At 38.6% G+C, this 26,408-nt stretch overlaps 1 protein-coding gene across 7 annotated transcripts in view; it reads right to left on the bottom strand.

The window, feature by feature from the left end:
- The window catches only part of RNF17 (ring finger protein 17), a 49,567-nt gene extending 24,489 nt beyond the window's left edge, over positions 1-25,078 (bottom strand). For 3 of the 7 annotated variants that reach the window (XR_010828376.1, XM_066989800.1, XM_066989796.1), the window contains exons 1-20: positions 24,870-25,035; positions 24,560-24,647; positions 23,778-23,865; positions 23,173-23,231; positions 22,096-22,151; positions 20,636-20,735; positions 18,395-18,475; positions 16,867-16,967; positions 15,860-16,031; positions 14,571-14,647; positions 13,821-13,895; positions 12,636-12,910; positions 8,538-8,612; positions 6,704-6,865; positions 5,407-5,596; positions 4,793-4,958; positions 4,139-4,329; positions 3,000-3,135; positions 2,338-2,491; positions 1,508-1,662 (exon numbers count right to left, since the gene is read on the bottom strand). Coding sequence is in view for 6 of the 7 variants with exons in the window: in XM_066989800.1 (XP_066845901.1) it covers positions 1,508-1,662; positions 2,338-2,491; positions 3,000-3,135; positions 4,139-4,329; positions 4,793-4,958; positions 5,407-5,596; positions 6,704-6,865; positions 8,538-8,612; positions 12,636-12,910; positions 13,821-13,895; positions 14,571-14,647; positions 15,860-16,031; positions 16,867-16,967; positions 18,395-18,475; positions 20,636-20,735; positions 22,096-22,151; positions 23,173-23,231; positions 23,778-23,865; positions 24,560-24,634 (2,388 nt within the window). In the remaining variant the exon portion in view is untranslated. Of the gene's footprint in view, positions 1-1,507; positions 1,663-2,337; positions 2,492-2,999; positions 3,136-4,138; positions 4,330-4,792; positions 4,959-5,406; positions 5,597-6,703; positions 6,866-8,537; positions 8,613-12,635; positions 12,911-13,820; positions 13,896-14,570; positions 14,648-15,859; positions 16,032-16,866; positions 16,968-18,394; positions 18,476-20,635; positions 20,736-22,095; positions 22,152-23,172; positions 23,232-23,777; positions 23,866-24,559; positions 24,648-24,869 lie in introns of those variants that run through there. The other 4 variants (XM_066989797.1, XM_066989799.1, XM_066989798.1 and 1 more) reach the window with 4 other exon arrangements.
- Positions 25,079-26,408: the final 1,330 nt, after the last annotated feature.

The following is a 26,408-nucleotide window of genomic DNA, read 5'->3' on the forward strand; positions in this document are numbered from 1 at the left end:
GAAAAAGACACAGGAAATCTGACTAAGTCATTTTGTTTAAAAGAATTCTTCTTTAGCATCTTTACTTCAAAAGCTGGTGGCTATACTATAGCTCAATTTTAAGTTAATTAACTGTGACTATTACAATTTCTTCCTTCTTGTTTATTGCACCAAAAGAGTAGTAACACAGGCAGGGAAAAAAAAAGCGAAAGGAAATAAAGATAATGGAAATAAGCACGTTTGGGAGATATTCTTAGGATACAGGCAGTCAGGAATAAGAAAATAAGACTGACTGACAGGTTAAATAACTATTAGATGAGAAGGGCTGTGGATGCCAAAACCAACGCTACTTTAACACTGCTCATTCCAGTTTTGGCACTATTTCTGCAGCACCGAAGTCCATTAAACTGTGTGTGCAAACTGCATTAATGGGCTTCTCCTGTAACAGCCTAATTCAAATCTCTCGTAACAACCAATTCACACTTTTAGGTCAATACAATATGCGATCAGGTATTAAGAGTTAACAGTGCTTACGTGCAACAGGACAGACCTGCACAAGCAGCCTCACTTCTGATACTCCTACCCTCTGAATCCTTCATTTTGCAGTGTTGCTTTCATTCATGTTTCAAAGAATTTTAAATCCTTATTTTTTTTAATTGAAGAGATATGAAACCAAAACAACACCTAAGCAAATGCAGGCCTGTGCATCCTTCTACTACTTGTCTTAAACCTAACAGTGATAGAAGTATTTCTTAAAGTTCCTGCAACTGCAAAAGCATTTTGCCATTTTCACAATGTTTCCTCTCCTTTGCTGTCATTATAGAACAGCTGAATTATTTCTGCTGAAACTCTTCCCAGAAACATCTGTTCAAAATACAAACAGCTAAATCCTGTTTTTTGTAAAAGATGCCGGCCAACGTTAGTTCCAAAAGTCACCACTTCCGTTGCCTAGAACAGGCTATAAAAGCCTATCAACTCATCAAGTTTTAAAGCTTAGTTCTGGTTGTCAATCCTAATTTTTCTATCTGATGAACAGTAGAAGGTTTTTTTTTTTTTAAACTTATGTGCATTTTTCATTTGACAGAAATATTCTCCCACCCATTTTTTTCCTTGCCAAAAAGGGGAACTCCTACAAGATGAAAAGTTTAGAAAATACCAAACTTCAAGTGCCTTAAAACAAAGATACAGTTCTATTAGATTACTGTTTGAAAATATTACAATGTGAAAATTAATTATGCTTTCTATGATGGAGTAGAAGTACTTGATAAACATACACACTTACATACACACCCTGACCCAAGGTAATACTGGATTTCAACTGAAACTGAAATAACTTAAAAAGACACACCAAAATAAGTTTATAATCTATGTGCAAAAACCATTTAACGTGTCACATCATAAACCCATGTGCAAAAGAACTTAATTGACATTTCATTTACTTGATAATGTTAACAATTCTGTATTTCCCCTTCCATCCATCTGCATTCTATGTATTTTCAGTAGTTAGTTTGAGCAGTAACTAACTTACCTTTTCTGGAAAGCTGAGAATCTCATCTTCTGCTTTGCATATGTCTTTAAGAGTTACATTAGCAACGCTGCCAAAGTCAACGTATTTGACCACAACTTCTTGTGAATGTGGCAGCCCTTCAAGAAAAACAACCCAGGGATAAAATCTGCAAGTTACTACAAACAAAAAGGAGTATCAAATCCAAGCTAAAGCATCAGAACTTCAAAGCAAAGTCCACATTTACACTCTATTAAAAATACCACATTTTCACATAGTCTACAAGCTAGTGAAATTTATTTATTTTTTAATGTAAGAGTCAGCTCTTTTCAATTCCTGAATTAAGTTTAACATTCTGAACCTGACACATCTCATCATTTTAAGAGATGCTGGCATATTAACGACATGCCAAGCAGACATGTAAGCAAGTACACATCCAGGCACATTAAATACACTCCACTGCCCATACAGGCATCTTAAGAGTCTCCCTCTGCCTCCAATACCTTGGCGATTACTACAGGAATTATTATCCCACACTAATTACAATCAGAGTTGGATATAATAGACCAATCTGTAGGTCAAACTGTAATGTGAAATATTAAAATATGTAATAGAATTTCAATACCAAAAATTACTGGTACCGTTTCTTTTCTGACAACTGACATGAAGCACAGAGTAAGAAAAAATACAGCAAGCATTAGCAGTACTGAAATTATGAACCTAGCTGTTAGGATGACTGCCTAATAGATATAACGGTTGTTTTTTTATTCTTTATTCACATCCAATGGGTGACTGATCAAGCGGCACATCTGATTTTGCTACTTAGCATTACAGCAAAAGAACCAGTATTTCACCTGTCATTTGTGCTCTGTACCAATTCCCATCTTTGTGTTTTGCAATACAGGGTTGGCCTTCAACCGGGCAGACAATTTGCAAGTCTTTGCTATCCTGATGTTTGTCTCTCTCTTTATTTTTCTTTGGAAAAGCTAAAGTATCCAGGCTATCTACCTAAATTAAGAACAACAAAACATTCTGTAATACGTACAGATCAGAATTCTTAATTTTTTTGCAGTATTTTTGTTCTTTTAAAGGACGCTTTTTCTGGCAGTGTCTTTTCTACTCCTTTCCCCCATACTGAACAGTAGTTATGAACATACCAAATGAATTAAAGACCCTAATGATTATTGACTATTGCCCTGCTCAGTCACTATTCTTAACCCCAAACCACCACACACCTACATGGAAATTAACCATGTAAGTAAACCGTCATAAAATTTGATGGCATTCCAGAAATTCCTGCATTTAATTAGGATTAATCTATAATTCTAACAGCTAATCTAGTATGTTAATTCCAGGAATCCTGTAATTACTGTATTTATTATTATTATAATCCTAAAATTACTATGAAACATCAGAAAATAATGGAAATTGTAACTTATTTGATGTGTACTCCAAGTAGCTCAACGTAAAAATATCTGTAGAGTTTTATTTGAACAGACCTCATTTCTAAACTTACCAATTGCAGATAGAAATCACTCGGACTATTTATGTGACAAACTACAACAAAGACTTCTTTTTCTTCTGGTATCTTAGGTGGTTTATACTGCAAGACCGTATTATTTTCTAAGTGATTAGGAAGACGTGACTTAAACCTAAGGCACAAAAAGAGTTTGAATAACTTTTGTCAAAGTTAACTGAGAAGGAAGACTTAGATTCTATGTCAATTTTACTACGAAAAATGCAGAAAAACTTCTCGAAAGTAACTTGTTCCACATCCATCTGAATAGCTTGAACTTTCCTTCTCACAGTTTACAAAGCCAATTCTAATTCCTCCTCCAACAAATGTAACACAGTAATAAGATATATGCCAGCTGTATAATAATAATATAGTAAGATATATGCCAGCCTAAAAGTATTTTGTTATTTGGGAAACAGAAACGTACTTTTAAATTGTCCTCTCTCTACCCCCCAAAAAGGTAAGTCCACTACACTGACAAAACATTTTTAGATCTCCTTTCCACCACTTATGAGAGGAAAACAATTACCAGAGGACTGCAGATGCAGCAGAAGTCATCTCCCACTGATCACCACAACTAGTTATGCTCATATATAAACAAACACCTTTCTGCGTGCAGCAGTACGAACTCTCATTTCCTACTTACTAAACACCAAAGCACTCACTGTTCTTCTCTATCTCCTGCCTCTTTTGCTGGTCCCTCCAAAGCACCCCCTTCTGTCCCAATGCCAACATCAAGCTCCCCCTTATACCCACCCTACTGTGACCAGCCTGGCTGTCACTGCCTCCCAGGCAAATCAAAGATACAAGGCTGATGTTAGCATGCTTTTCTCTCGGCGGGGGACGCTCAATGACACGGGGGTAAAAGGAGAAACCATTATTCTCGAACTTCTACAGAAATTTAGATTTGATCATTTTCTAAAATAAAGTTCATTGTCCAATTAAAGTTCTGATTGGAGAAAATGAACGTGCCATGGTGTTTAGTAGTGAAGACAGAAAAAGGGCATCAACAGATATTGCTGAACATCACACATTAACACATTCAACACCGCAAAAACAACTTGCTCAATAAGCTTCACTTTGTAAGTATTATTCCATTATCATTTATGTCCTAAGAGCATAGACCAGATGACACTTACCTTGCCAAGTCTAAAAAAACTAACGCATCCTTGAGAGATGCAGGCATGTCATTGCTTATGTTATTATATGGAGGTTTTTTCAAATCCACGATGAGAACACCATCCTCTTCTCTATATGTGGTCATTAAAACAACTTTATTATTTACCATTCCTAAAAATTTTGTCTTTGCTTCCTCTCCCCAACCTTCACTCTGTTAGAAAGAAAAAAAAAAGTGCTGAAGATGTCTGAGAGTCAAAGAAGACAGAAGCAAGGAAGTGAGCACGGATGCACCTGAACAGAAGCGCATTCAGTATTTCCTAAGAGTACAGATTGTTTAGTTCATATCCTGGACAGCACAAGATAATATTCTTTTATGATAGGCTGATAAATCTTTTAACTGTGTAAAACTGAGTCAAAATGGGATTTAAACTTGAAATATATGAGCGTAAACCCAGAGACTTTTTAGAGGCAGGCTGCTGTAAGTTTGTTTCCAACTAAAACAACGCAAACCATCTTTTAATAGATATACATATTTTAAAATATACTCTGCAGCAGTAAGTTTTATTCTGTTTATACTGGATTAAGATCATTGTACATTATGCACTGAAATTCTTTAATATACATCTTAAAATGAATAAAATTCTCTTGAAGTAGCAGAAACAGCTTCTACTTACTGCATTTTTGGGAACAATATCTTTCAGTGAACACTGGACTGCTAAAGGAGGAACAGCTGCAAGTTCTGCCTCAATATTCTCATCTGGCTTCCTTACAAACAAGCAAATGTCATCAGGTTCAATAATTTGCAAAGGAGCAGGTTCAGGTCGTTCAGCAGCATCATACCTATTGCCAGTGAAGAAAAAAAAAAGTAGCACTAGCTTAAAAGCAATGCAAAAAAAAAGTGAATAAAAAGGAAAAACAAAAAACAAACACACAAAACAATCAAAAATCAAACTTGAAGAGGCCATTACTGCAGTGATTGGCATTAATGGCAGAGTTTTTTTTTTTAAATAAATGCTTTTTTTTTTTTTTAAATTTTTAAGCATTCAGGACTCACATTACCTTTCTGCAGTGGAAGTCTAAATCAAACATACTACCACATGAGGGTTTGTACATTTGTGTACCTGCATGCCCTCCCACTTTCCCTACAGATACTAGTGTCACTTGCATATCTGGTTATCAGCCTGTATGAAGCATGTTTGCTGACTGAGGATTTGTTTCTTAACAGAGAACCTCGTAAGTACCAACACTCAAAGGGTTACTGCAGGGGAACAACTCTTTGTGAACATACCTTGAGAAAACTAAAGCTTCCGAACTCCCCAAATCAATCAGGAATACTTCCATCACTGCCACATCACAAACTGTGTATCTTATTGGATCAGAAGGTTTCTCTTCTTTTTTACTTTTTACAGGGATGAGTTTAGTGATAGTTCCACGGCACCACATTCTAGTTTCCTTACTCTTAATAAAAATTTGAACACCTACATGGGAGCAAATAAAAAGCCTAAATTAAGAATTAAGAGGTATTTTGCACTGTATTATTATAGTTCTGCCTAACGTTCTATTCTCGTCCATCTTCCACACAGGTAGTAAGATCAGTGCAGCTAAAACGAATACACAAAAACATTAATAATCTTGTCTTGATACCTGCCAGAAGTTCTCTCCTCATTCATTTACACAAGTTCTGTGCATCTAGGAGACAGTTGGCTTGTATTGAGGAATCATTTCTGGTAAGCCTTCTATACCTTTTACTAAAATGCCATTAAAGTCTAGTTGAGTTACAAATAGTTCTATCAAAGTCACATAAAAAACCTGCATGAAGAAAGCCTACCCCCGAACACCAAAACATTCAAAAACATACCTATTTCACAAGTTCCCTACTTCTGCATAATATCCCCAAGCTCAATTTCATCTCCAAAATTTGAAAAAAACACTATAATAAAACCACTAATACATCCCAAGGTAATTTTTGATTCTGCTCTCTTCAGGATTGTAACACACTTTTTATCACTTTTCTGAACACCTTCTAGAAATCAGTAACATTGTCAGCATGTAAAGCAGAACATTTTAAAGTTACTTAGCCATGTATTCTTGTTTTGTCTTTCATTTTATTTGCAAAATGGTTTCTATCCAGTCACTGAACTGTAAACAAAACCATCTATCTACCAGAAGTGGCATGCTGCTTGCATAAGAGACAGCAAGTTTACTGAAGTAATGAAAGAACAAGTCTGTTCGTTACAATCAGTATTCTAAAAAAGACCTTAACAGTTAAACATCACCTAACACTGGAAGACATCAACATTTACAGCCAGGTATTCCTGCTGTTAGTTTATACACTGAATTTGCTAAGGTCAAGAAGTGAAGAAAACTTTTTTTCTGTGTTTCCATAATTTTCATTTGTAAGATTTAATACAAGTCTACTTTACAAAACAGTTTTAACTGTAGATTCCAGAATACACGGAAATATTTCCCTTGGTAAAGGAATGGTAAAGGAAAAAAAGAAATAGAGAAAGACGACCTTACTAAAGAAGGCATACTACAGGACGGTGTTTTAAACTACCTCACACATTTAGAAATAACTGATTTACCTAGTTCCAAAACATCTGAAGGCAAGAGATAGGAACTTTTACTACAACAGAAGTTACTCAATTTCTCCTCCAAAAAAATACGTTCTTTCCTCTGCGAGTATCGATGAATATAGAAGCAGCATGGATTTACAACATGGCTTACAAACACTAGTTCTGTTGAACCTGAGGAAGACAAAAGAAAAGATCATTTATTGTCCAAGTGACTCCAACAGACACTATTAGATATGTGATTACAGTTATGTTGCACTCATGGTAACACATTTCATTATATCAGACAGCTTTCAATATTAGTCTGCTCGCACTTGTTTCGAATGAGTTACAGATTTGCCTCCTGATTAAGTCTGCTCTTTTTAATGAGTAAGAACTACCTCCCTTGAGCCACCCTGCAAAACTGAAGGCTGTCTCACTACTTACAAAGCGGTCTCCTGAATTTATGGAGGTAATTCAGAGTATTTATTCCCTCTATTTAACAGAGAAGTACAACACTTGTAGAAAGTAAGCTGGAAAGCCTAATATACCTACTTCTGAGAACAGAAATCCTAAGTGCTTTTGTACAGCAATTCAGTGTTACTGCATGAGTCTCTAGCTTGTCCCAAGTAGACCAGGAAAAGCATGTATTACACTACTTCACTAGATCACTGATAAAGCTTTGAATTGTGCTTTCCATAATCCATAAAGCTCTAGAACACTTATTTTAGCATATTACTAATAAAACTGATCATGGCAAACAGTTCTGTGATAATTTCAACTCTGGGATCTGATTCTCATAGTGTATTCATGACAGAGGCCCTAACTCAAGAGCCTGGAAAGGCTCAGATATAACTGATGTTTACTTGATGTTTCTCCACAAAAATTCCTTGCAGTGGAATGAAGTGGCAGCGAACTCTACAGTTCAACTTCATGAAGGGCGTTAGAATTGCTCTATGATGTACTTCCACAGAAATCGTTATGAACTCAAACTACTTGTATCTACTACTACTTTGTCAAGTCTCTTACAAAGTAGCCCGTGAATGTACCAGTTACTTGAGAGGTAAGTTACTTGATGGGGCAGGAGTGTATTTTATGATTCTGAGATATAAAGAAACACAAAAATATGCATTCCTCTCCTGCTTTTTCCTCTATCAACAAGCTTCTTGTTTTTCTTCCCCAATACTGTCATCTCTACTTCCTTTTTCCCCACTCAATTAACAGTTCAAAGCACTACACAAACCGTGCCTACAAAATTTGTGAATGAAGTAACTTACTTCCTCAAAGTACTGTTTTGTACATTTATCTGTTCACTCAATTTCAAATACTGAAGGTACACTGGGAGAGAACAAGACAACAGTCCAAAATTCAGTATATAAATTGGTCCCATTGTTCACACGATGCACTGATGCCACCACATCAAGGATCTCAAGGATCTACCATGTGCTGAGACACTGCCAATATTGAGTTTCTGAAAGTTGCTTGGGACTTTGTGTATTGTATCTTCCAATTAAGTCATTCTCAAAGAAACGTCAAAAGTTGGTATAGTCTTCAGCTTGGCAAGGAGAGCTGATCAGGGAGCATTTCTGCCGAGTGAAGCTGCTAGCACTGTTAACATCATCTGTATAAGCACCTCCCAAACTACTCCGAACTGGAAGGAATTCACGAGCCTCATTACCGCTCCTACACATGAACAAGTATGTGTTAACTAGACTAGATGAGAATCTGTTTCTGCACACTCCTTATCTCAGTTAGAACACTAACAGATGTGTCCAACTCTGCAGGTGATTCCAGTGCTTTGTGCCACTGCTTAGAGAATGGGTTCCTTCTAAGTTAAACCATTTACCAGACAGGAAAAGTCACTAACCAGCTTTGTGTTCAGAACGTGTTTTCTTCTTGGAAAGTTTCTTCCTCTGTTCATTGTGGTGTTCTGGGGGAAGCTCTGTTTATTGTTTTAGAAGAAAAGTTTGATCAATTAGATTAGGTGATTTGTACATATGCAGTAAAGCAGCAAGCACAGCACAGAGGTTATACATATTGTAGTAAGGCACTGCAAAGTGATAAAAACTTCCTAACGCTTGTACCCATCATGCTACTACACAGTACTGGTTTGCATCACATGCTGATCATTCAAGTTCTGCTGAGAACTTTGGGGTTATACATGCCTGGGAATATGAGCTGAAGGACACCAGCTCATTGCAAGGACAGCCCAGCCCTGCACATAAGGGCTTTACCAATGGGATAGCCAAAAAGTAGACATGAGGGGAGAACAAGGGTAATGCTGGCATCCCTGCCCCTCCAACTTATCCTTGAAATCCTTCCCAACACCTGTTATCAGAGTTAACTATTACTTAACTGACTCCAGGGATGCCTTGATTAGCAGGTAAAGAGTTCCTTTACCAAGTATTGTGAATAACAGTAGTATGGCTTAATTTATGATTGGTCACTTCACTGCACCCACACATCTGAAAAGGCTCAGGCATTTAATGGATATGAATAAATATTTAACCTTGTAATTCCATACTTTGTGTCCTAGCTCTTCTGGGGTTGGCACAGACCAGCTGTGAATTTGTGACCATTTTGTGTGTAACCATTTCCATACGTGATGTCCACACCTGATGTGACTGAAACCGATGTAGATGTAGGAGCTATGTATAAATGGGCAGTCCACACACTTAAATCCAATGTTACAAAACTATCATTAAGACAACTGAAGACACATTACTTGGATTACATTGCTCCTTGAAAGAATTTTGACAGTTTTGTGAAGTCCACTAGCATTCTGGAATATGCTATTTTAGACAGCTGTGCCAAGGCCTGAAGTTTACCCCACCCTGAACCCACCATAGGCTACCACAAGTACTCCTACGTATCATCCCCACCTTCTCCAAGGATCCACCACAGATCATTAAACCCAGGGATTTTCTCAACATGCTTGTGGAGTAACAAGAACATGCTGAAGTCAACCATGTTAATTACAGATGAATCTGTTCACAAGAACACAGGAAACAAGAACTCATGATTGACTGGCCATCTGCACACTCCACTGTGAGAGCGCATCTGTCTTTTACATCAGGTTAGAGGCTTTCTGCCTTTGCAGCATTAACAATATTCTATTTACTCTACAAAAATGGAGATGAATGTGCAGACGTCCTCCTGGAAGACTCCAACAGCATCCATTTACACCAAAGCAGGCATCCCCTCAGCCATTTAAATTATCTGGCAGTTCTCATATTTGAGAATCAGCAATGGTATATGGTGCTCCTACAGATGTGCACAGAGCTCCAGGAATGATACTTTACCCAGTTACAAGCAGCTGGGAAGACCACTGATGTCACTTAACTTTCTCCTCTCAGTAGCCTCACATCACTGCTGGTGGCTGTTTCTCCCAATTGTTTAATGTTACAGCCTTTCAATGTTTACACGACCTTTAAATGAACTTACCATGTACCTTAGCCTTTTGAATATGTGCATAAGTAGGTGAAGACTTCCTTGCAAGCTGAAGGAATTTACCATTGCATCTCAACTGCTTAGAGAAGAAACCTTAAAACTGAGCTCAGGGAGAAGCCTGTCACTCCTAAATGCAGTGTGACAGAAGTGCCTGAGGAATGAGTACTTTCATAAGAAACCCTCTGGGCATACTCTGAAGCATGAAAAGCTGCATTTATCTACAGCCCCATATTTGGTACCTGATCTAAAAGTTTTCATCTACCACCTCATCTGCCCTTGCAATGACATCACTTGAGCAACAACATGGCACATACTAAAATCCTTAGTGCTGAGTGACAGGAGCACCTGTGATTCCTGACAGCCTGAATTTATCCTGAATTCAAGGCAGTGTGAATACAGAAGAGCAAGCTTCATGATTTCTGTTGTTTCAGAGAGTACTGAACCTGCTAACACAGGCAGCAACTCCTTTATTCTTAGGAAATAGATACTAGGATCCGAAGACTAATATTCCTTTACAAACATGGGAGGAATTAATAACACTGAACAAGAACATAAAGGAAATCTCCATTATCCCAACTCCCAACTTCTGTCACGTTCTTTCAGCTTTGCTAGCATTATTCCTATGGACAGAGAAGTTGCCATCAGCTCAGACTGGGTGACTATTTAAGTCCAGGTCCTGTAGAGAGGCCGGATCTTTCACTCACACAGCACACAGAGAAGACTCCTGAAAAAACTACCAACACCTGTTAAACAAAGGCTCAAGTTTACAATTAAGTGCTATAGTGCACCAAAGAAACCAGTATTATTCAGTACTAAACAGTTCAGAAGAGCTTTAGGAGGTTAACATCCAGCCCCAAATACTAAATGTAGCTGGCTTAGCTAGAGTAGCCTCTAGGAACAAACCCTTCCCTGTCCTTAGACGAAGAACAAGGTTGTTTTGTCAGTGAGAATAACAAAACATCCTTATCATGAGATGGAAAGCAGTCACATCTTTGTTCTTTTCAGTCCATGAAAAAGCATCCAGCAATCAGACTGATCCACTACAAACACTATCAATTTTCCTGAAGATCAGCCATCAGAATAACTGTTTTCCACTTGTGATGTTTTCTGCTCAACTGAATTATGAGCTCAACTGAAATATGACTCAATACTATTGAACTACAGTCCGTTTTCCCATAAGCACTCTGAGATCATTCAGAATCCCAATCCTCACTCAGCCTACAGACTCTCAGTCCCTAAATTAGTACAAACATAATTGCTACTAAATGTGATACAAATCTATACCATCAAGTTTTTTTTTCCCAACAAAACTTCAGGCCCCTCCCACTTCAACTGGGAACCATTTGAAAATGCTCTCTGGGTACCCAACCAGCTCTGAACCCACTTAAGTTTCAGTTAGTACCACAACAGCAGGTGCACTAAAGGAGTGAGATCCACCACCAGGTAGGAATGAAGCCTTTCTATCTTGTTCCAGGCAGAAATCTGTCTGATGGGACTTTTTCCTCACAAAAAACACGTGAGGACTGCTGTTCACCCAAGATCTTGGAGAAGTTTGTTATTTCTTCAGACTTCTGTGAGTAAGAAGAATAAGTTACCAGTTCCCTGGGTTACTCCTTTATTTCAAAACAGGTATGGCAGGAGCTGTCTAGTACTCTGGTACCTCAGCCCTCCTCAAAGCCAGCCACTGTTGGTTCTGAAGTTGCTTTATCCACTTTAATAAACTGAAGACTTAGTGGGAAGCTTTGATTTTCACTACAACTCTTGAACTTATTTTTGTACCCACTCTAATGAGAGGAGTAACATATCTTACAGCTGCACTAGTCACTGTCCACCCCCCATAGTCATTTTTTTCCTATGACCTAGGTGTTATTTCCATGTTCCAAGTTATTCCTAATACCTTCTGCCCTGCCACTAAGCACCTCCTGGACTTTAGCTTGGAGCACTTTGAAGGACTCATTCCAGTCTATCACTCTCAGTACTGCAGGGTCCAAAACTGGGCACAGCACTCCAGATTCAGCCTTGTTGAGCACCTACCAGAGGGGCAGTATCCCTGGCTGGACCTGTTAGCTGTACTCTTACTAACACAGTCCAGACAAAACCTTGTAAGTTGAAGAGCTTAACTCTTGTTGTCAGTTAAGGTATGACAATGCCTTCAAAAGATTCAAAAGCCCAGGGAACTGCCAGAACAGCACCTTCCAGGAGCTAATGACCAACACTGAAGGGGACTAATGATTAAGAGAGTCAAAGAAACTTTCTACCTGCCTGGATAGCATGATTTGTGTCTGAAAAAGCTTGAGGAATTTTTCCCTAAGGCAAGCTGAACAGACAAACGTACTACAGTACTTCAAAGGAAGATAAAGTAAAACACAGTCACTAAAAGTGAAGTAAAATAACTACACTAAAAGTAAAATCAGTCACTAAACAGCTTGCACTGAGCTAACTACAAGCACAATTGATGAATAACATCATGCTTGACGTCTGAACATTGTAAGCAGCAGGTATTCAAAAAACTTACTTTCCAGGTCATCTTCAACTATTTCTTCTATGATGACATCCGGGCTGGACAGACAGTTGGGTAGAGCAGGAATGTTCTGATGAGGTACCACAGCAAGTGATTCTTGTACTTGCACATTTTTCACTGCTTTGTGAACACCAGGTTTATTTGCCCGAGCCTTTATTTTACTTTCTCTGCAAGGTGGTGGAATCATATTGTCTACAGAGAGCTGAGTATCACAACTTGATATTTCTTTTTTGTCACCAGGGCTAAAAGCATGCTGTCCATTATCATCACTGTATTTGAGAAAAGGTTTATTTTGAGACACATTAATCCAGTCTGTTTTCAGAAAAGCACACAAGTCAAACGAGAGGTTTTATTAAGAAAATATCACTATGTTCTGAAAACATCTCAAAGGCTGGTTGAAATAAATCTGTATTATGTAGTTTTTCAATACCAAGACAGCAGAACAGTAACAGGATTTCTGAAACCTAGAAAGAATTGGCAAAAGAACTGGTACACATTCTTGGGCACAGCTGAGTACACAGAAGAGTTGTCCCTGCTTAAGTGATCAGACAGCACAGGTATAGACAAAGTATTTGAAAAACATCAGTAGTGTGATATACACTCATGTTAAGAAACAAGACATGCTAGATGTCTTACTACTGATAGTTACAGTCAGTGAATCTTTTTAAGATAGCAGTGCTGACCAGAAGAGCCTTCACAACAACTCCATTCCATTTCTCAAGTTTTTGTCTAAGACAACAGGAAAAAAAATAAAGGAAAAGGACAAATAAGAAAGCAATTATAACTTTAGAAGTTAGTTTTTTGTTGTTCAAGTTCATCTGATGTCACTTGTTTTGGCGTACATGCTCAATATTTAGATTATGAAGCTGAAATATGATGAAAATACTGAAGTTTATTGATTTGAGATTTACACTTTCATGAACCAATTTTCATATGCTGAAGTGATAAACATTTCTATTACCTATCAATGCCAAAGCTGAAAAAAACACAGCATAAAAACTAGGGAATATAGTTGAGTGAAAAACAAAACTGAAATGCTGACACAAGCATTTAACAAAACTGTTTTGGTTCTTTACACAAAAACTAATAAGCATGAACTTTTTAAAAATTTAGTCTCCAGTATTTAACTGTTAAGAAAAGCTGAATTACTGTACCTATCCCTCTGAAGAAAATACTTACTATCCTGATGCTCCCCATTCAATCTTCCCCAGATTCTTTAAAAAAGATGTGATCTCTTCAGTGTTCAGGAGAAATCTCGAGAGAAGAAACATTACAAATACCTGTATCACTGATGGTTTGATATACATGGTGTTTTTCAGCACAAAATTCACGTATGACGTAGAGGAGTAAAAGAAGAGATTGATTAGCTACTGTAATTTCACTCTTCCACTTCTATGAATAGAAGATTTGGTTGCTTGTTTATTTTCAGATTCACACTTGGAGAAACTCTCCTGCCTCTTGCTCTACTTCTCATGCAGAGAGCGGTCCTACATTACTTACCAAGTTTCCACATCTATATAACCTACCATGAGTTTCTTCTTAGATACTGGTGTCCCAAGAAGATACTTACATACTTGTGTCCTTGTTGAACGTAAGAAATTGTTTCATTTAAAAAAAGAATTAAACCAACATTTTCCCCACTTCCTAGTTGGGAGCGTGTTTAGAAGTTGCACAAGTCTGTCAGAAATATATTTAATGCATGTGGTTGTTTACATAGCAAATTTTATGTGCTTTCTCCTGATGCCTTCATCTGAGCCAATCACGCCCTTTCAGCAGTATGTTTGTACACACCTGAACTAGCAGTTTCAGAACTATGTAAGCCAAGGAGCTTGATTAATACCACTTAACTGTTAACCAGACAGCTTTTGTAATTAAAATAACCAGTGCACCCATTCATCTGCCAATATACCTCCCACTCCAGTCATTTACCTTGGAGATGTTTTTTCCTTCAAACTACTCACTCTTGAGAGCTCAGCATCAACTGGCAACTTCAAATCATGAATAACCTGAAATTAAGGAGTGAAGTCTTAGCCTGCAATATACAGAGAATTATGCAGGTGCCTATTAACTATAATATGACAGTCTGAATGTGACATTTTTAGTTCTACCAAAGAGTTTACTCATTAACAGCCAAGAGCCTAGCCAACTGTTAGTCTTATATAGTCGGTTATGTCTCCCTGCACTGCTAAGGCTTTAACAGTTTGGGATTTTGGAGCCATAGCATGTGACTAGAAGCAGGAGTTGGAATTTCCTTTTACATGAACAGCCACTGGGAAGGTAAATTCTAAACAAAAAGGTGGGCCTATGGAAGGGCAGTGGTGGGTGCCAGCCTCTAGAGTTCACACTGAGCAAACAATACATGAAGGAGCGATTAGAATCCCTTCCTGGGTCCGATGGGAGAGACCAAGTTTCTTCACATGGAAAGCAAGAAGTGACTGCAGCAAACTTGAATTTAGAAATCAAACTGCTTGCAAAAATGGCTGGTGACCAATTATTCATTATTTTTCTTAACACAAGGACTACAAAGATTCCAAATCAAACAGCCAGGTGACAAAGTGACAGAGGGAACAATTCTATATACACCTCATTTCAAGTACTAGAGCATGGAACAAGCTGCCACTCCATATGCAAACACATGAAGTACAAATGTATACACATACACAATAAAAACCCTTAACCTTTAAATGCCCAGGTTCTTAGACTTCAAGTACCTTCTCCTCTGCTGAAATAAAGGAAACCTCACTGGCTGGAGCTTTGGTCTGATACAGTACAGCAGGTATCGTGTTCCTACAAGCAGAGGCTACAACGGGGAAGAAGCATAGAAGTAAAAGGCCTGTACCAGGAGAGCAGACTGAACTCTGGTGTAGTTAATTCAGTGTGAAGGCTGGAGAACTTTACAATGGGAAGATTTGTGTCTGAAATTTTGATAACACTATCCCTTCACTGAACAGTACTGGCTTAGTTTCCTGTCATCCCCCTCCATTTGCCATTGCCAACATCAAGCTCTTTGAGACCAGGCCCACCTTTTTCATTTCAAGTGAGTCACAAGCCTGATTTGTGACCAAGGCCAAATTTAGACTGGCAGTGCATGTGCAGAGGTGGGTTGGTAGAGTACACCACTGTAAAAACTTCAATATTCAAGTCAAACTAAAAACAGATCATGAAAGCTTTCAATACAAATACGAATTTGTTCTTCACAAAAATTTCACAGTAACTACCTGATCCAGATCGCAGTAGGTTCTTACGGAAGGTGTAATTTTTAATTCCCTTGCTATCCTAATGGCACCAATCAAGCCTTTTTTCTTCTCTTCAATTAATTGCTTAGCTTTTGCAACATCAGCACTGTAGTTGTTGATGCTCTTCACTAATTCTGCATGCAGTTTCCTTTTCCTGTATTAAAAACATTACTTTTCAGAATTTAGTAAGCACTCAGCAGTGCTGTTTCCAACGTTGACTATGAAGTACAATTGCCACTTATACAACAATACAAACTGGATGCATCTCACAGAAATACCATTATCCTCACTGCGAGGAGCAGACAGCACAGAAACGTAATATAAAAATCAGGGGAAGCAAAACACTGAGTTCACAGCCACAAGCCCTCTTCTTTGAAGGAACTTTGTTTAAAAACACGTGTCCAATGAAGCCTACAGATACCTCCATACACATCCAGCTGATAATCACAGAATCTCCTGAGTTGGAGGGGATGAGGATCATCAAGTCCAACTCCTAAAAAACCTGATGAACTGAACAGTTGGATTAGAAGATCAGATGCCCCTTGCAGAGGCTGTTCTGTACTACTAAGCTTTGCAACAGACATGCACTGCTCTAAGTACATATGATGTATAAAAACCTGAAGACAAATATTCTTTAAAAGAATCCTTGGGTTTTTATCAACTTGAACATTTGCAGAAAGCCTTTTTTCTTTAAGTTTCTCATTAAACTGATCATTCCCCTAATAGCATTATCACCCCCACCCCTCAAGCTATTTCAGGAAAACAGTCATTAATGCTATTCTGAAATTTTCTTTTAAAGCAGAAGCTGAACATACTACTGTCTTCCAACCACACAAACTGGCTTCAAGAACTAGATACCGCTGTGAAACAGCAGAAATACCGCATAAAAATTAAATACAGGTATTATCAAGTACTGTAATGAGAAAATTCTGAAATATTTTATCTGAAGAACTTGCCCATTGCTCCCATCGCACAGGTGAGAATATTACCTTGACAGGAGAGAAGTTACAAGCTCATCAAATTTTCTATCTGCAGTTTCTGCAACTTTGTCTCCTTCCTGCTTCACTTGCAATTCAAAGCATTTCAGCATCTATTCCATTCAGTATAGAGTAAACATGTTTATTCACGATTCTCACTTTTTAGAGCTCAGAACAAAACAGAACAGAACCAGCGAACAGTCAGACAGTGATGAACACTCCCAACACAAGGAATTAACACTGCAGTGTGCTGCGATTGGTACAAAGGAAAACAGGCCAATTAGAGGATCATTATATAAGTACAGGGGAAGAATAGTTATAAATCATTAATCATTTTGTTTTAACTTCTAGTCAGCTTGCACTGTCTGGATCTTCATGGCCACTGAAGTCTTCAGATGCAACAGGCAAGAAACAGAAACCAGAACACAAGTTCTGCCTGACCACCAGGCAGCACTCCTGTGCTGGGCGGGTGACAGAGCCCTGGCACAGGCTGCCCAGAGAGGCTGTGGGGTCTCCTCCTTGGGGATCTCCAAAAGCCTCCTGGACGTGGTCCTGGGCAGCCTCCTCTGGGTGTCCCTGCTTGGGCACGGGTGGCACCAGGTGACCTCCAGAGATCCCTGCCAACCCCAGCCATCCTGTGATCTTGGACCCACTGCCTCACTTGCTTTCTGACATTCTAATGCAGCACCACACACAGATAGTTAACAAGCTAAAACTCCTACTGTTTATACTCACTGAGCACCTAGACAATGAAGTAAGATTCTTACTCCAGCTAAGCATCAGTTTTCTGTTGCTATAGCTACATCTAATGATGAGACTGTAGGGAAAAAAATCTCAGTAATACAACTGCTTTGGCAATACTTAGCCTTTGCTGAAAAGCTGCTGGAAGTTGCAAATGCAGGAGTTGTTAGAGCTGCTGAAATTCAATGCTTTTACAAGATGTAGTTAGTATCTGAAGCAGGTACTTAACATAACTTTGCTTAACTGGCAGATCAGCCACTGCAACAAGTTAGAAAGGGAATGGAAAACAGGTTTTAGTGACTCTCCATGCCACACAGAATGATTTTAAGTTTTTGGATCACTGAACACCTCTATGCCTGTTTATCTCAGAATACATACAAAAATGTAAGGAAGTGGTAGACAGAAATGCAAGCTCTTCCACAACACCTTTTCTACCTTTAAAACCAAAACTAAGCAAAGGAAAAAAAATAATTTAGCTGCCAAAGCAAAAGCAAGTGTGAATTTCACCCTGCTCTGAGGGAACACAAGCTCAGTACTCGAAGTCCTGCTTATATGTAGTTATGCCTAATATACAGATGGACAGAGTAACTTCAAGTTATGAACAGACTCAAGTAATCCACACAGACCAGAGTTTAGTGCTGCATATTCACAGAAATAGTTCAAACAACTGAAATACACAAGACATGTTTAAACATGCTCTTAGTACGTTTAACAGTACATTTGTTTGAGTACTCAAGACAAAAAGCTTTAATCAAGGCTAGCATGTAACATTTCAGGATTTCAATATATTTTCACCCACCTCATCTGCATCTTGTAGGTGGCTGAGATTACAAATACCTATCCACAAAGCTTCATCAATGCCTTCCAGAGCTTTGTTTTCCTAGGGAAAAGAAAAGTAAGTTGATTGAATGACTAGAACATAGGCTATACTCAGTTGCAATTTTAATAGATTTGAGGTAGGTGACCCTGGTGACCTTTGTATGGCTCTGACTAGCTCTACAGCTGCAAATGGGCATGAAGTAGCTTGTAAGCCTAATTCAGGTAAGCCTACAACATTACACAGTATTTGACTGATTCTGCATTGTATTTTGCTAAATACATGCAAGATATTTTGTGTATGCATGCAAATAAGAGAATCAAAGAAAGCATTAAGATGGAAAACCAAGACAAAGTTCCAAATAAAAAGCAAAGAAAGCATGCAGGACAGAAGAAAGGAAATATTGCAGCTTAGAGAGAAGTCCTACATCTAGGAATTTTACTTCAGAAAAAAATAAGAACAGCAGGGAACTCTAATAAGCTCACAGCGTAATGCTGATGCAAGAGACAGTGAAATACTCTGGTATGAACTGAGATAGAAGCAAATAGAAGTATGTTCTTCCACCACTGGTATTACTGAAGCTGGTGTTAAGAGTACCGGTAAGAGTGCTGTTAAAAGTATCGGTAGGAGTGCTGGCATTTTGCTAACTGATCATCGTCAGTTGAGGACACCTCAAAGAGTCAGGGCTGGTGCTGGTGAAGTCTGTGACTACTGGGAAACCCATTCCCATTGGACATCTGTTAAGTTGCCTTTCGGCAAACACCTTCCATTTCTAAAGGGTTCCTCATCAGTTAAGGAGAACAAACACAAGCTAGAGAAGAGTTAGAGCTCAAGTTTGAAAACCTGGAACAGTTCTGTCTCTGATCAAACAATCATAGGTGGATAAAAGTGCTGCCTCAGCATGATCTGGAGTTTATTGAAGATGCTTGTTGCTACCTTCATCTCTGGAAGAGATGCACAACTAATGGAGCTGGTCACCTCAGATCAATGTCTCCTCTTCAAGAGGAGATAAAGAACAGAAAACCCTCTAAGAGTTATTCCTAGCACAGTTAACCTCCAAGTCACAAGTTCCTACGCCACCCAATCTCACTCCGTTTTGGTAAGATACAAGGAGATCTAGGTTAAAACACATGGAGTAACATGTAACCCTATCTACTTCATGGTTATTATGGTCAATAACAATAAATATCCTTTTAAAACACAGGTATTCTCATTCAGTGATCTAAGAAGTGATCCTGCCAGACTTTGAAATCACCAGCCACAAATAAAGTACTCCAGAGAAAAAAATGGAAAAAGAAAAGGAAGCAGCAGCTCATCAAGGTTAGACTGATCTCAGTGGAAGTTATTTTTCCGTCCTTTGAATTCATGATATGGACACCATTCATCCTCAACTTTTTCAAACATAGACAGCTTCTGTTCACGGAAGTTCAACTACCATCAAAAGACTGCTTATGACCTCAAATTTGATATACTCTGAAGATGACTTCAGATGATTTGCTTTAGTATTTTGTTAACATAACATATTGAAGTTTAAGATAACATGATTCAGGTTTATTTCTGATCCTTTTCCCAAAAGTGTTCAGAAAAGAACCATTTTCAAACTTTAACAGGCACTGTAACAAAAACTGTATTAGGAAACAAGACAAGCATATGCATTTAAGATACTTTCAAGATAACAAGAAAGTCTACATGCAAGAACATGGGACCGGCAGAGGACGTACCATTAATTTCCATTTTCTGTCACTCTAAAATATGCTACAAGTTAGCTTATTTTTTGCCTGGAACTTCACAAACCTTTTTCAGGAAGATCATGTTAGAAAACCTAACAGAATGTTTTCAGAGATCCATTTGTCCCATCACATTGCCTTGATAAACCACTAGACTGCTTTAAGGATGCCCTGCAGTTGTCTTCTATTTGAAAAGAAAGCCCCGAAGTCAAATACTGTGAAGCCTTTTTTTAAATTAAGTTCAAAAAACCTAATAGCACAGCCAGCTGAACACGGTCTTCCTCAGCTACAACCTAGTTTGGTGTGAACAGCATTTTAACTAAAATAAATGAACTTCAGTCAAATTATTTTGTTAACACCATAGTTGTACATCAAACCCATGACAGGATGGAACAATAGCACTTAACAGTTAAGGTTGCGGGTTTGTTTTAGTAAGTGCAGTATTAACTATGCTTACAAAAGAGTGGCAATATAAAGAAATTCAACATTAACACACCATGTCTGCTGATGGAGCTCCACCTGGTTTACAGTCTAGCCCACTATTTGAGGAAATCAGGCACTGAACATTTTTGTCTTCGGTGTTGGAACTGGAGGGCCTGCAAAACAGAACTTTAAGGAAAAACCTACTCACATTAAATAAAAACAAACTTCACTTGAAGATTTTAATACACAATTTGAATGTTTCAAGATTTGTCATTAAACACACACACAACTATTCTTAGAACAGTTTAATTTACATGGTCATGTTCTAGACATACCTCGTTTTTTGGTTAAGGTCCCTTCCTAGCAGCATCACCTTAAAATTCAACTGTAGCATCTATTTTATCTTAGAATTTATCTCACAAAAAAGGCATGAACAAAAGCTTACAAGTCAGTAGTGATTTTCACCCTTGATGAAACTAAAATGCATGCCTATTAATATTCCAAGATACGCTTTTGTTGCCCGTATTTTTTTTTTAAGCTATCCCATCAGGTATTAGGCTGCTGAAGTTCTACTAATACAAGGCAGATTATACCTAAACAATAGAAGAAGGCTCTTAAATTCTGTTGTCTGGTCACACAACCCAGCTCTCCTGTCAAGTATACGTAGTGGTAAACAGCTGTCAAGACCCTCACAAAAACAGCCTCCAAAAAAGCCAACCTAACTGCAGTGAGGAAGCAGTGCTGTTTCTTCTACACTCCATTTCCTGTTTGATGGGCTGTGAGAGGACTTGGCAAACCCTGCTGCACAGGCTGCACCCGTACACAAAATCTCAGGTTTTATCTTATTTTGGTCAAGTTTTGACAGATCTTACCTGCGCCTATCTCAAAAGGCTAATTCCCATACATCCCTAACACTCATCTAACTAAACCCTAAAAATTACCTGGGCCTATTCTTATTTAGATGAAGATGACTCTCCATGGCAACAGCAGTTAGGGAAACACACCCTCTTTAAGACTTCCTTCCAAGTTCACATAGCCTGGATAGCTAAGTAAATGTAATTTAAGTATGACAATACCAAGGAACTTTGCCAGCATCTAATCTTATAGTTCTAGTAATTGGATACCTAAGCAGAAGGTGCAATAGTGCCAGCAGGGGCTGAAGATGCACTTTAGTGAGGCAGCCCTTCCTGCAACAGGGTGATTCTCTGACCCCTTAGAGTTACCATGAACAGCATTTAAAACCTTCAGTTCCAAGTATTTCAAGTCAAACCGAATCTCCTTCTCCCTTTTAAATGAAATATTACTTGTATTTAGATGTTAGAAACACAGGAGGCCCTCAGTGCTTGTCTCATGCCCTCAATTAAGTTGGGTTTCAGCTGCACCAGGCAGCCATCCTGAGAACACATTAGGAAAGCTTAAGTCACATTAAAAAAAAAATCAGCTGGAGAAATATTTTCAGAATTTCTTACTCAGTCAATTCCCACCCCAGTGTGGCATCTAACCACATTAAGAAATTGGGTTTTGAAGGTTTACCTTGCTAGATCTTCTGAGCTGCTACCACTCAATCCAAGTTTAACATCCATTTTGGTCTGAACTCAGAGGGAAAAGTAGAACAAGTTCAAATACAGGGTGAAATTGAACTCCCACTGTGAACAGCCTACAAGCCTCTTCTCACCTTCAGCAAACCACCTCCCACCCCACATATTCCAATGAAGCCAAGCTTCAAAGCAAGCGCTGTTGATTGAGCAACCAGTTGTGCAAGAAAACAGATTCCAAGCTGAAGTTCGTGGTCAATATATCCTTGCAGTAGTGTTTCTAGTAAATGGAATGGCAATTTCCTGTTTGCTTAGTACTTTTCCCCACTCTTACGCAAAACTAGTACGTGCTTCCAGTATACTGCAACAGTGAACTTCATTTATTTTTCACTAATTTTACTGAAATAAATCCTCACAATAATTAAGCCAAGTCACTAAACTCTACTGAAGTTGTGTTTCGCAGTAACAGCTAAATTTGAGTTTCACAATGGAAGTACCAGAATGGCCACACCCTACCTTTCAGATTACATTAAAAATACCTAAAAAATACAGTTAGTTTGTCCAAAATATGTGTTTCTTCCAAAATGGCATTAGGATGTTTTAACACAAAGGATTCACAAGCAGAGCATTTTTTTTTTTTATAAGTGTTAAAACTGAGAAACATTTGTAAGGCGCATGGTACTGTTCAGAGGGAAGTTGTTTTTTTTTTTTTAAAAATCTTCTCTTTATTCAGGAACTGATGGGGAGACTTAGAACATTTGCACCATTTCTTTTTTGCACATTTACGTGCAGATGAGAAACTAGAATGGAGCTGGCAGCATGGGACAATAATTGTAAAACAACTTTTCTAAAACCAAACTTTAGACAACAGGGGAGCACTTCATAGCAACACTGCACTGCTGGAAGTGCTAGCAAAGACTTGCTGGCAGGACACAAGTCTACAAAGGGCACACATTTCTCTGACTGGAGCGAGGCTTACTTCAGCCACTTCTCATGAAAGTGTGTAAGATCCTGTAATACCACTATTTCAGAGCATTGCAGTGATTTCAGAACAGAAAGCTTTGCATCAACCTACTTCTGTAGAAGAGGAACCAGAAAAATCAGTCTCTTCATTCTTCACCCCATCACTGATCTCTACAAAAGAACAGGTATAATACTTGACTATGAGTGTTTGAACTGGAACATATCTTATAACCAGTGACACAAACAGGAATACATGATCACTACAATAGTTTTCTACAAAGACATTACATTAACAGTAATTTGAACACTGACCTTTACAATGACATACTTCAAAAGCTCTAAGTCCAGATACATAGATATGAAAGTTTATTAAGAATTACAAAAAAACCTTACCTTTAATGATTTAGGGCATTATCTGCATGATATGTATGTTATACTGCTACTACATGAGGGACAAGAAAACCATGTGAAAGGGAAGGCAAAAAGGCAAAGAAAACACATTCAAAGTCTGTAGCTGTATTACAGGAAAAAACACTTTTCATGAAGCCTCCATACATCCTAGATACTCAAAATTTTACAGATCTTACAGACAACCAAGCAAAAAGAGATTAATCAAATTTGGCAGCCTGTTTGTTGTCTTTGGGAAACCACCTGAAACAGTGAATATTGCACAACACGGAATTGCTAGCAATAGAAGTCAAGAATCAAAAATCTTACCTTTCACACCCGTATCATTTAATGTATGACACAAATCACTTCTTCTGTGACTTTGTTCTGTTAAGTCCTCTTCTAGTGTCTTAAGACACTGCCTTCAGAAATAAAAGCAAAGGTTTAAAATCTTTAGGGACATCAACCAAACATGAATTCTGACTCCTAGCTCTTAAAATTTAGCTCACCTGCTTTTTACCAAATGACATCATGCAGAAAAAAGGTTCAGTTAATGAGACATAGAACACATGCACAGAATAATTACTTTCTTCTAACTGAAGGCAATTCATTAGCTCCATGATACTGAACTCACTGCCTATAAAGGCGATACTGAAGTTTTTAAGCAACCACCAGTGACTGACTATATAAAGATTTAAATCACAGTTGTTTTATACAGTTATTTAACTAGAAATATGTTGAATGTATCAATGTTATCTTATTTACTTGTAAAATATCCAGATCAATTCAAGATATTGGTAGCCTAATAACGCAGTATTTGGAAACATCCCAAGAAGCTTTTGAAATGTCTTTCCTTGAAACCTTTACCAAATTCTAAAACTAATTCTAAAATTCTAAGAATTCTGAAATTCTGAATTCGACCTTTCATTTAAATTCTAAAACTTTATGCACGCCGTTACTGCACATCTTCATATGTGGTCTATAAAAATACTTACTTGCAACACTGCACGATACGAACATTACTTCTATCCTTCTTCAATACTACTTCCTAATAATTACAGAAGCAAAACTTAAAAAAACATGTAAGTCACTGTACTAAGCTTAGTATTTACATGCCTTATAGCTTTCAGTTTTCTTCTCGTAAGCTCTTCACTACTGCCATCCACCGACTCCTTCTTTCTACTCATCGTGTCCCTGATGCTAGAAGGAAAAAAAGAAATGACAACCTTACTTCAACGTGTACATTTCTTCACTTAAGCAAATATGGTACATTACATCCCTTTGTAAGGATTGAAAGGAAAATATAGTGATGCGGAATTCTTTTAACATATATTTTCCTTTAGAAATCTTGAATTTAAGAGAAAGCTGGTCTGCCTGCCTTGTGCTGCCCAGATACCCCACTCGATACACCCCAACCCTTACCAGTACCGGTTTCACGACCCCTTCTTGCTGACACAGCCCCGACACGACTGCCTGCCCTGCTGACCGTAGGGCCCCACCCGCTTTATAACGGGGACGCACCGACGCCGCCCAACACTGACCACCAGTCCTTCGCAGCGCCGAGGCAACACTGCCGCGCACTCCCCTTCGCGCGCCAAGATAGCTCCCCTCCGCGCCAATCAGCGAGCGCCCCGTCTGCCCTCCTGCCCCTTGCAGCCAATCACAGCGAGGCGGGAGGGGGAGGGCGGTGCTTGCTGCGGCCCGGGCGGGCGGGCGGGCTCCGCCGCCATGTTGTTGTGCTGAGAGGCGGCGGGGTTGTGGCGAAATGGCGTCCCGAAGGCGCTGCGGGACCGGAGACCGATTTTGAAAATGGCGTCTCCTTGGCTAGAAGCTGTTAGCTCATGCTTTGGGGTTACTTTATTCCATCTCTCCGTTTAATTCACCTATAGTAAAATACAGTTTAACACACTGATGTTCTCTCACAACTATTAGACGCTTTTATTGCCAAATCATGTACCAAGCCAGCTTTCAAAGGGGCAGGTGTCCTAACGAGCCCTAGGTTATTCAAATATTTGCACCATTTGCATAGTAAATCTAGGTTCTACCTTAAGGCCTTCACCTTAAAAGTGCTACATAAGTGTTTGTTAGGTTGGGGTTTTGACTCAGATAATAAGGCAGAATTCAAAAGGTCATGCAAAGTCAATTGAGAGTACAATTGAGAGTAATTACAATTGAGAATAATTCAGTGAAAAAAAAAAAGCATGAAGAAAGGATCAGTAAAGTTCAAAATTAGCCAATCTAGCTCCTCACCTGCTTTTAGTAAAATAAAATCAGGCATACTTGAATGCTTTAGTTACTCTTGAATGTGCTTTGTGGCATGACTTGTGATTCAAAGATCATAAATCCAATTTCTTTAAGTGATTTATTCTTTATTGACGGCGCCGGATGCACGGCGGATCTTTCCGCCTATCGTGCATCCCGAAGTGAAAAGCCGTCCCAAATTTATACATCACAGTGATTAATATTTTATTAACGCCTATACATATTCATTATCTAACCCCGCCTACTCTCGCTTCTCATGCTAATCAGTTTTTTGTGTCCTGCGCCTGCGCAGATCCTCTCAGTGGTCTTGGGCAGGGGTCGTCGAGCTGTGGTCGGTGGTCTCAGAGAGGAAGGCCATAAGTCTTCCTCACAGTGTACTTTTCACCCTTGGTCAGGATTCTGCTGAATTAGCTTTCTTCCTAACCGCAAGGACTGTTTTTTTCTTCGAATCTTCTGCTCATTATTTTCTTATCTTGGATTCCAATGTCTTGTTCGAGATATATTGCCCGTATGTCCTATTTTGAGATACATTGTCCGTACATCTGTTTCCTGCCCTACACCTAATGTTCTGTTCTCCTTTAATAGTTTCATTCTTAACCCTTTCTTATCTGGAATCGCCTCAGCTTCCCTAATCAATCCCCCCTTTTCTTTTCCCCATGCAAATTCTTTTGCATTGCATGCCCTTATCATTAGCAGTAT

This window comes from Anser cygnoides, chromosome 1 (assembly GCF_040182565.1).
Source record: "Anser cygnoides isolate HZ-2024a breed goose chromosome 1, Taihu_goose_T2T_genome, whole genome shotgun sequence".
Lineage (NCBI taxonomy): Eukaryota > Metazoa > Chordata > Aves > Anseriformes > Anatidae > Anser > Anser cygnoides.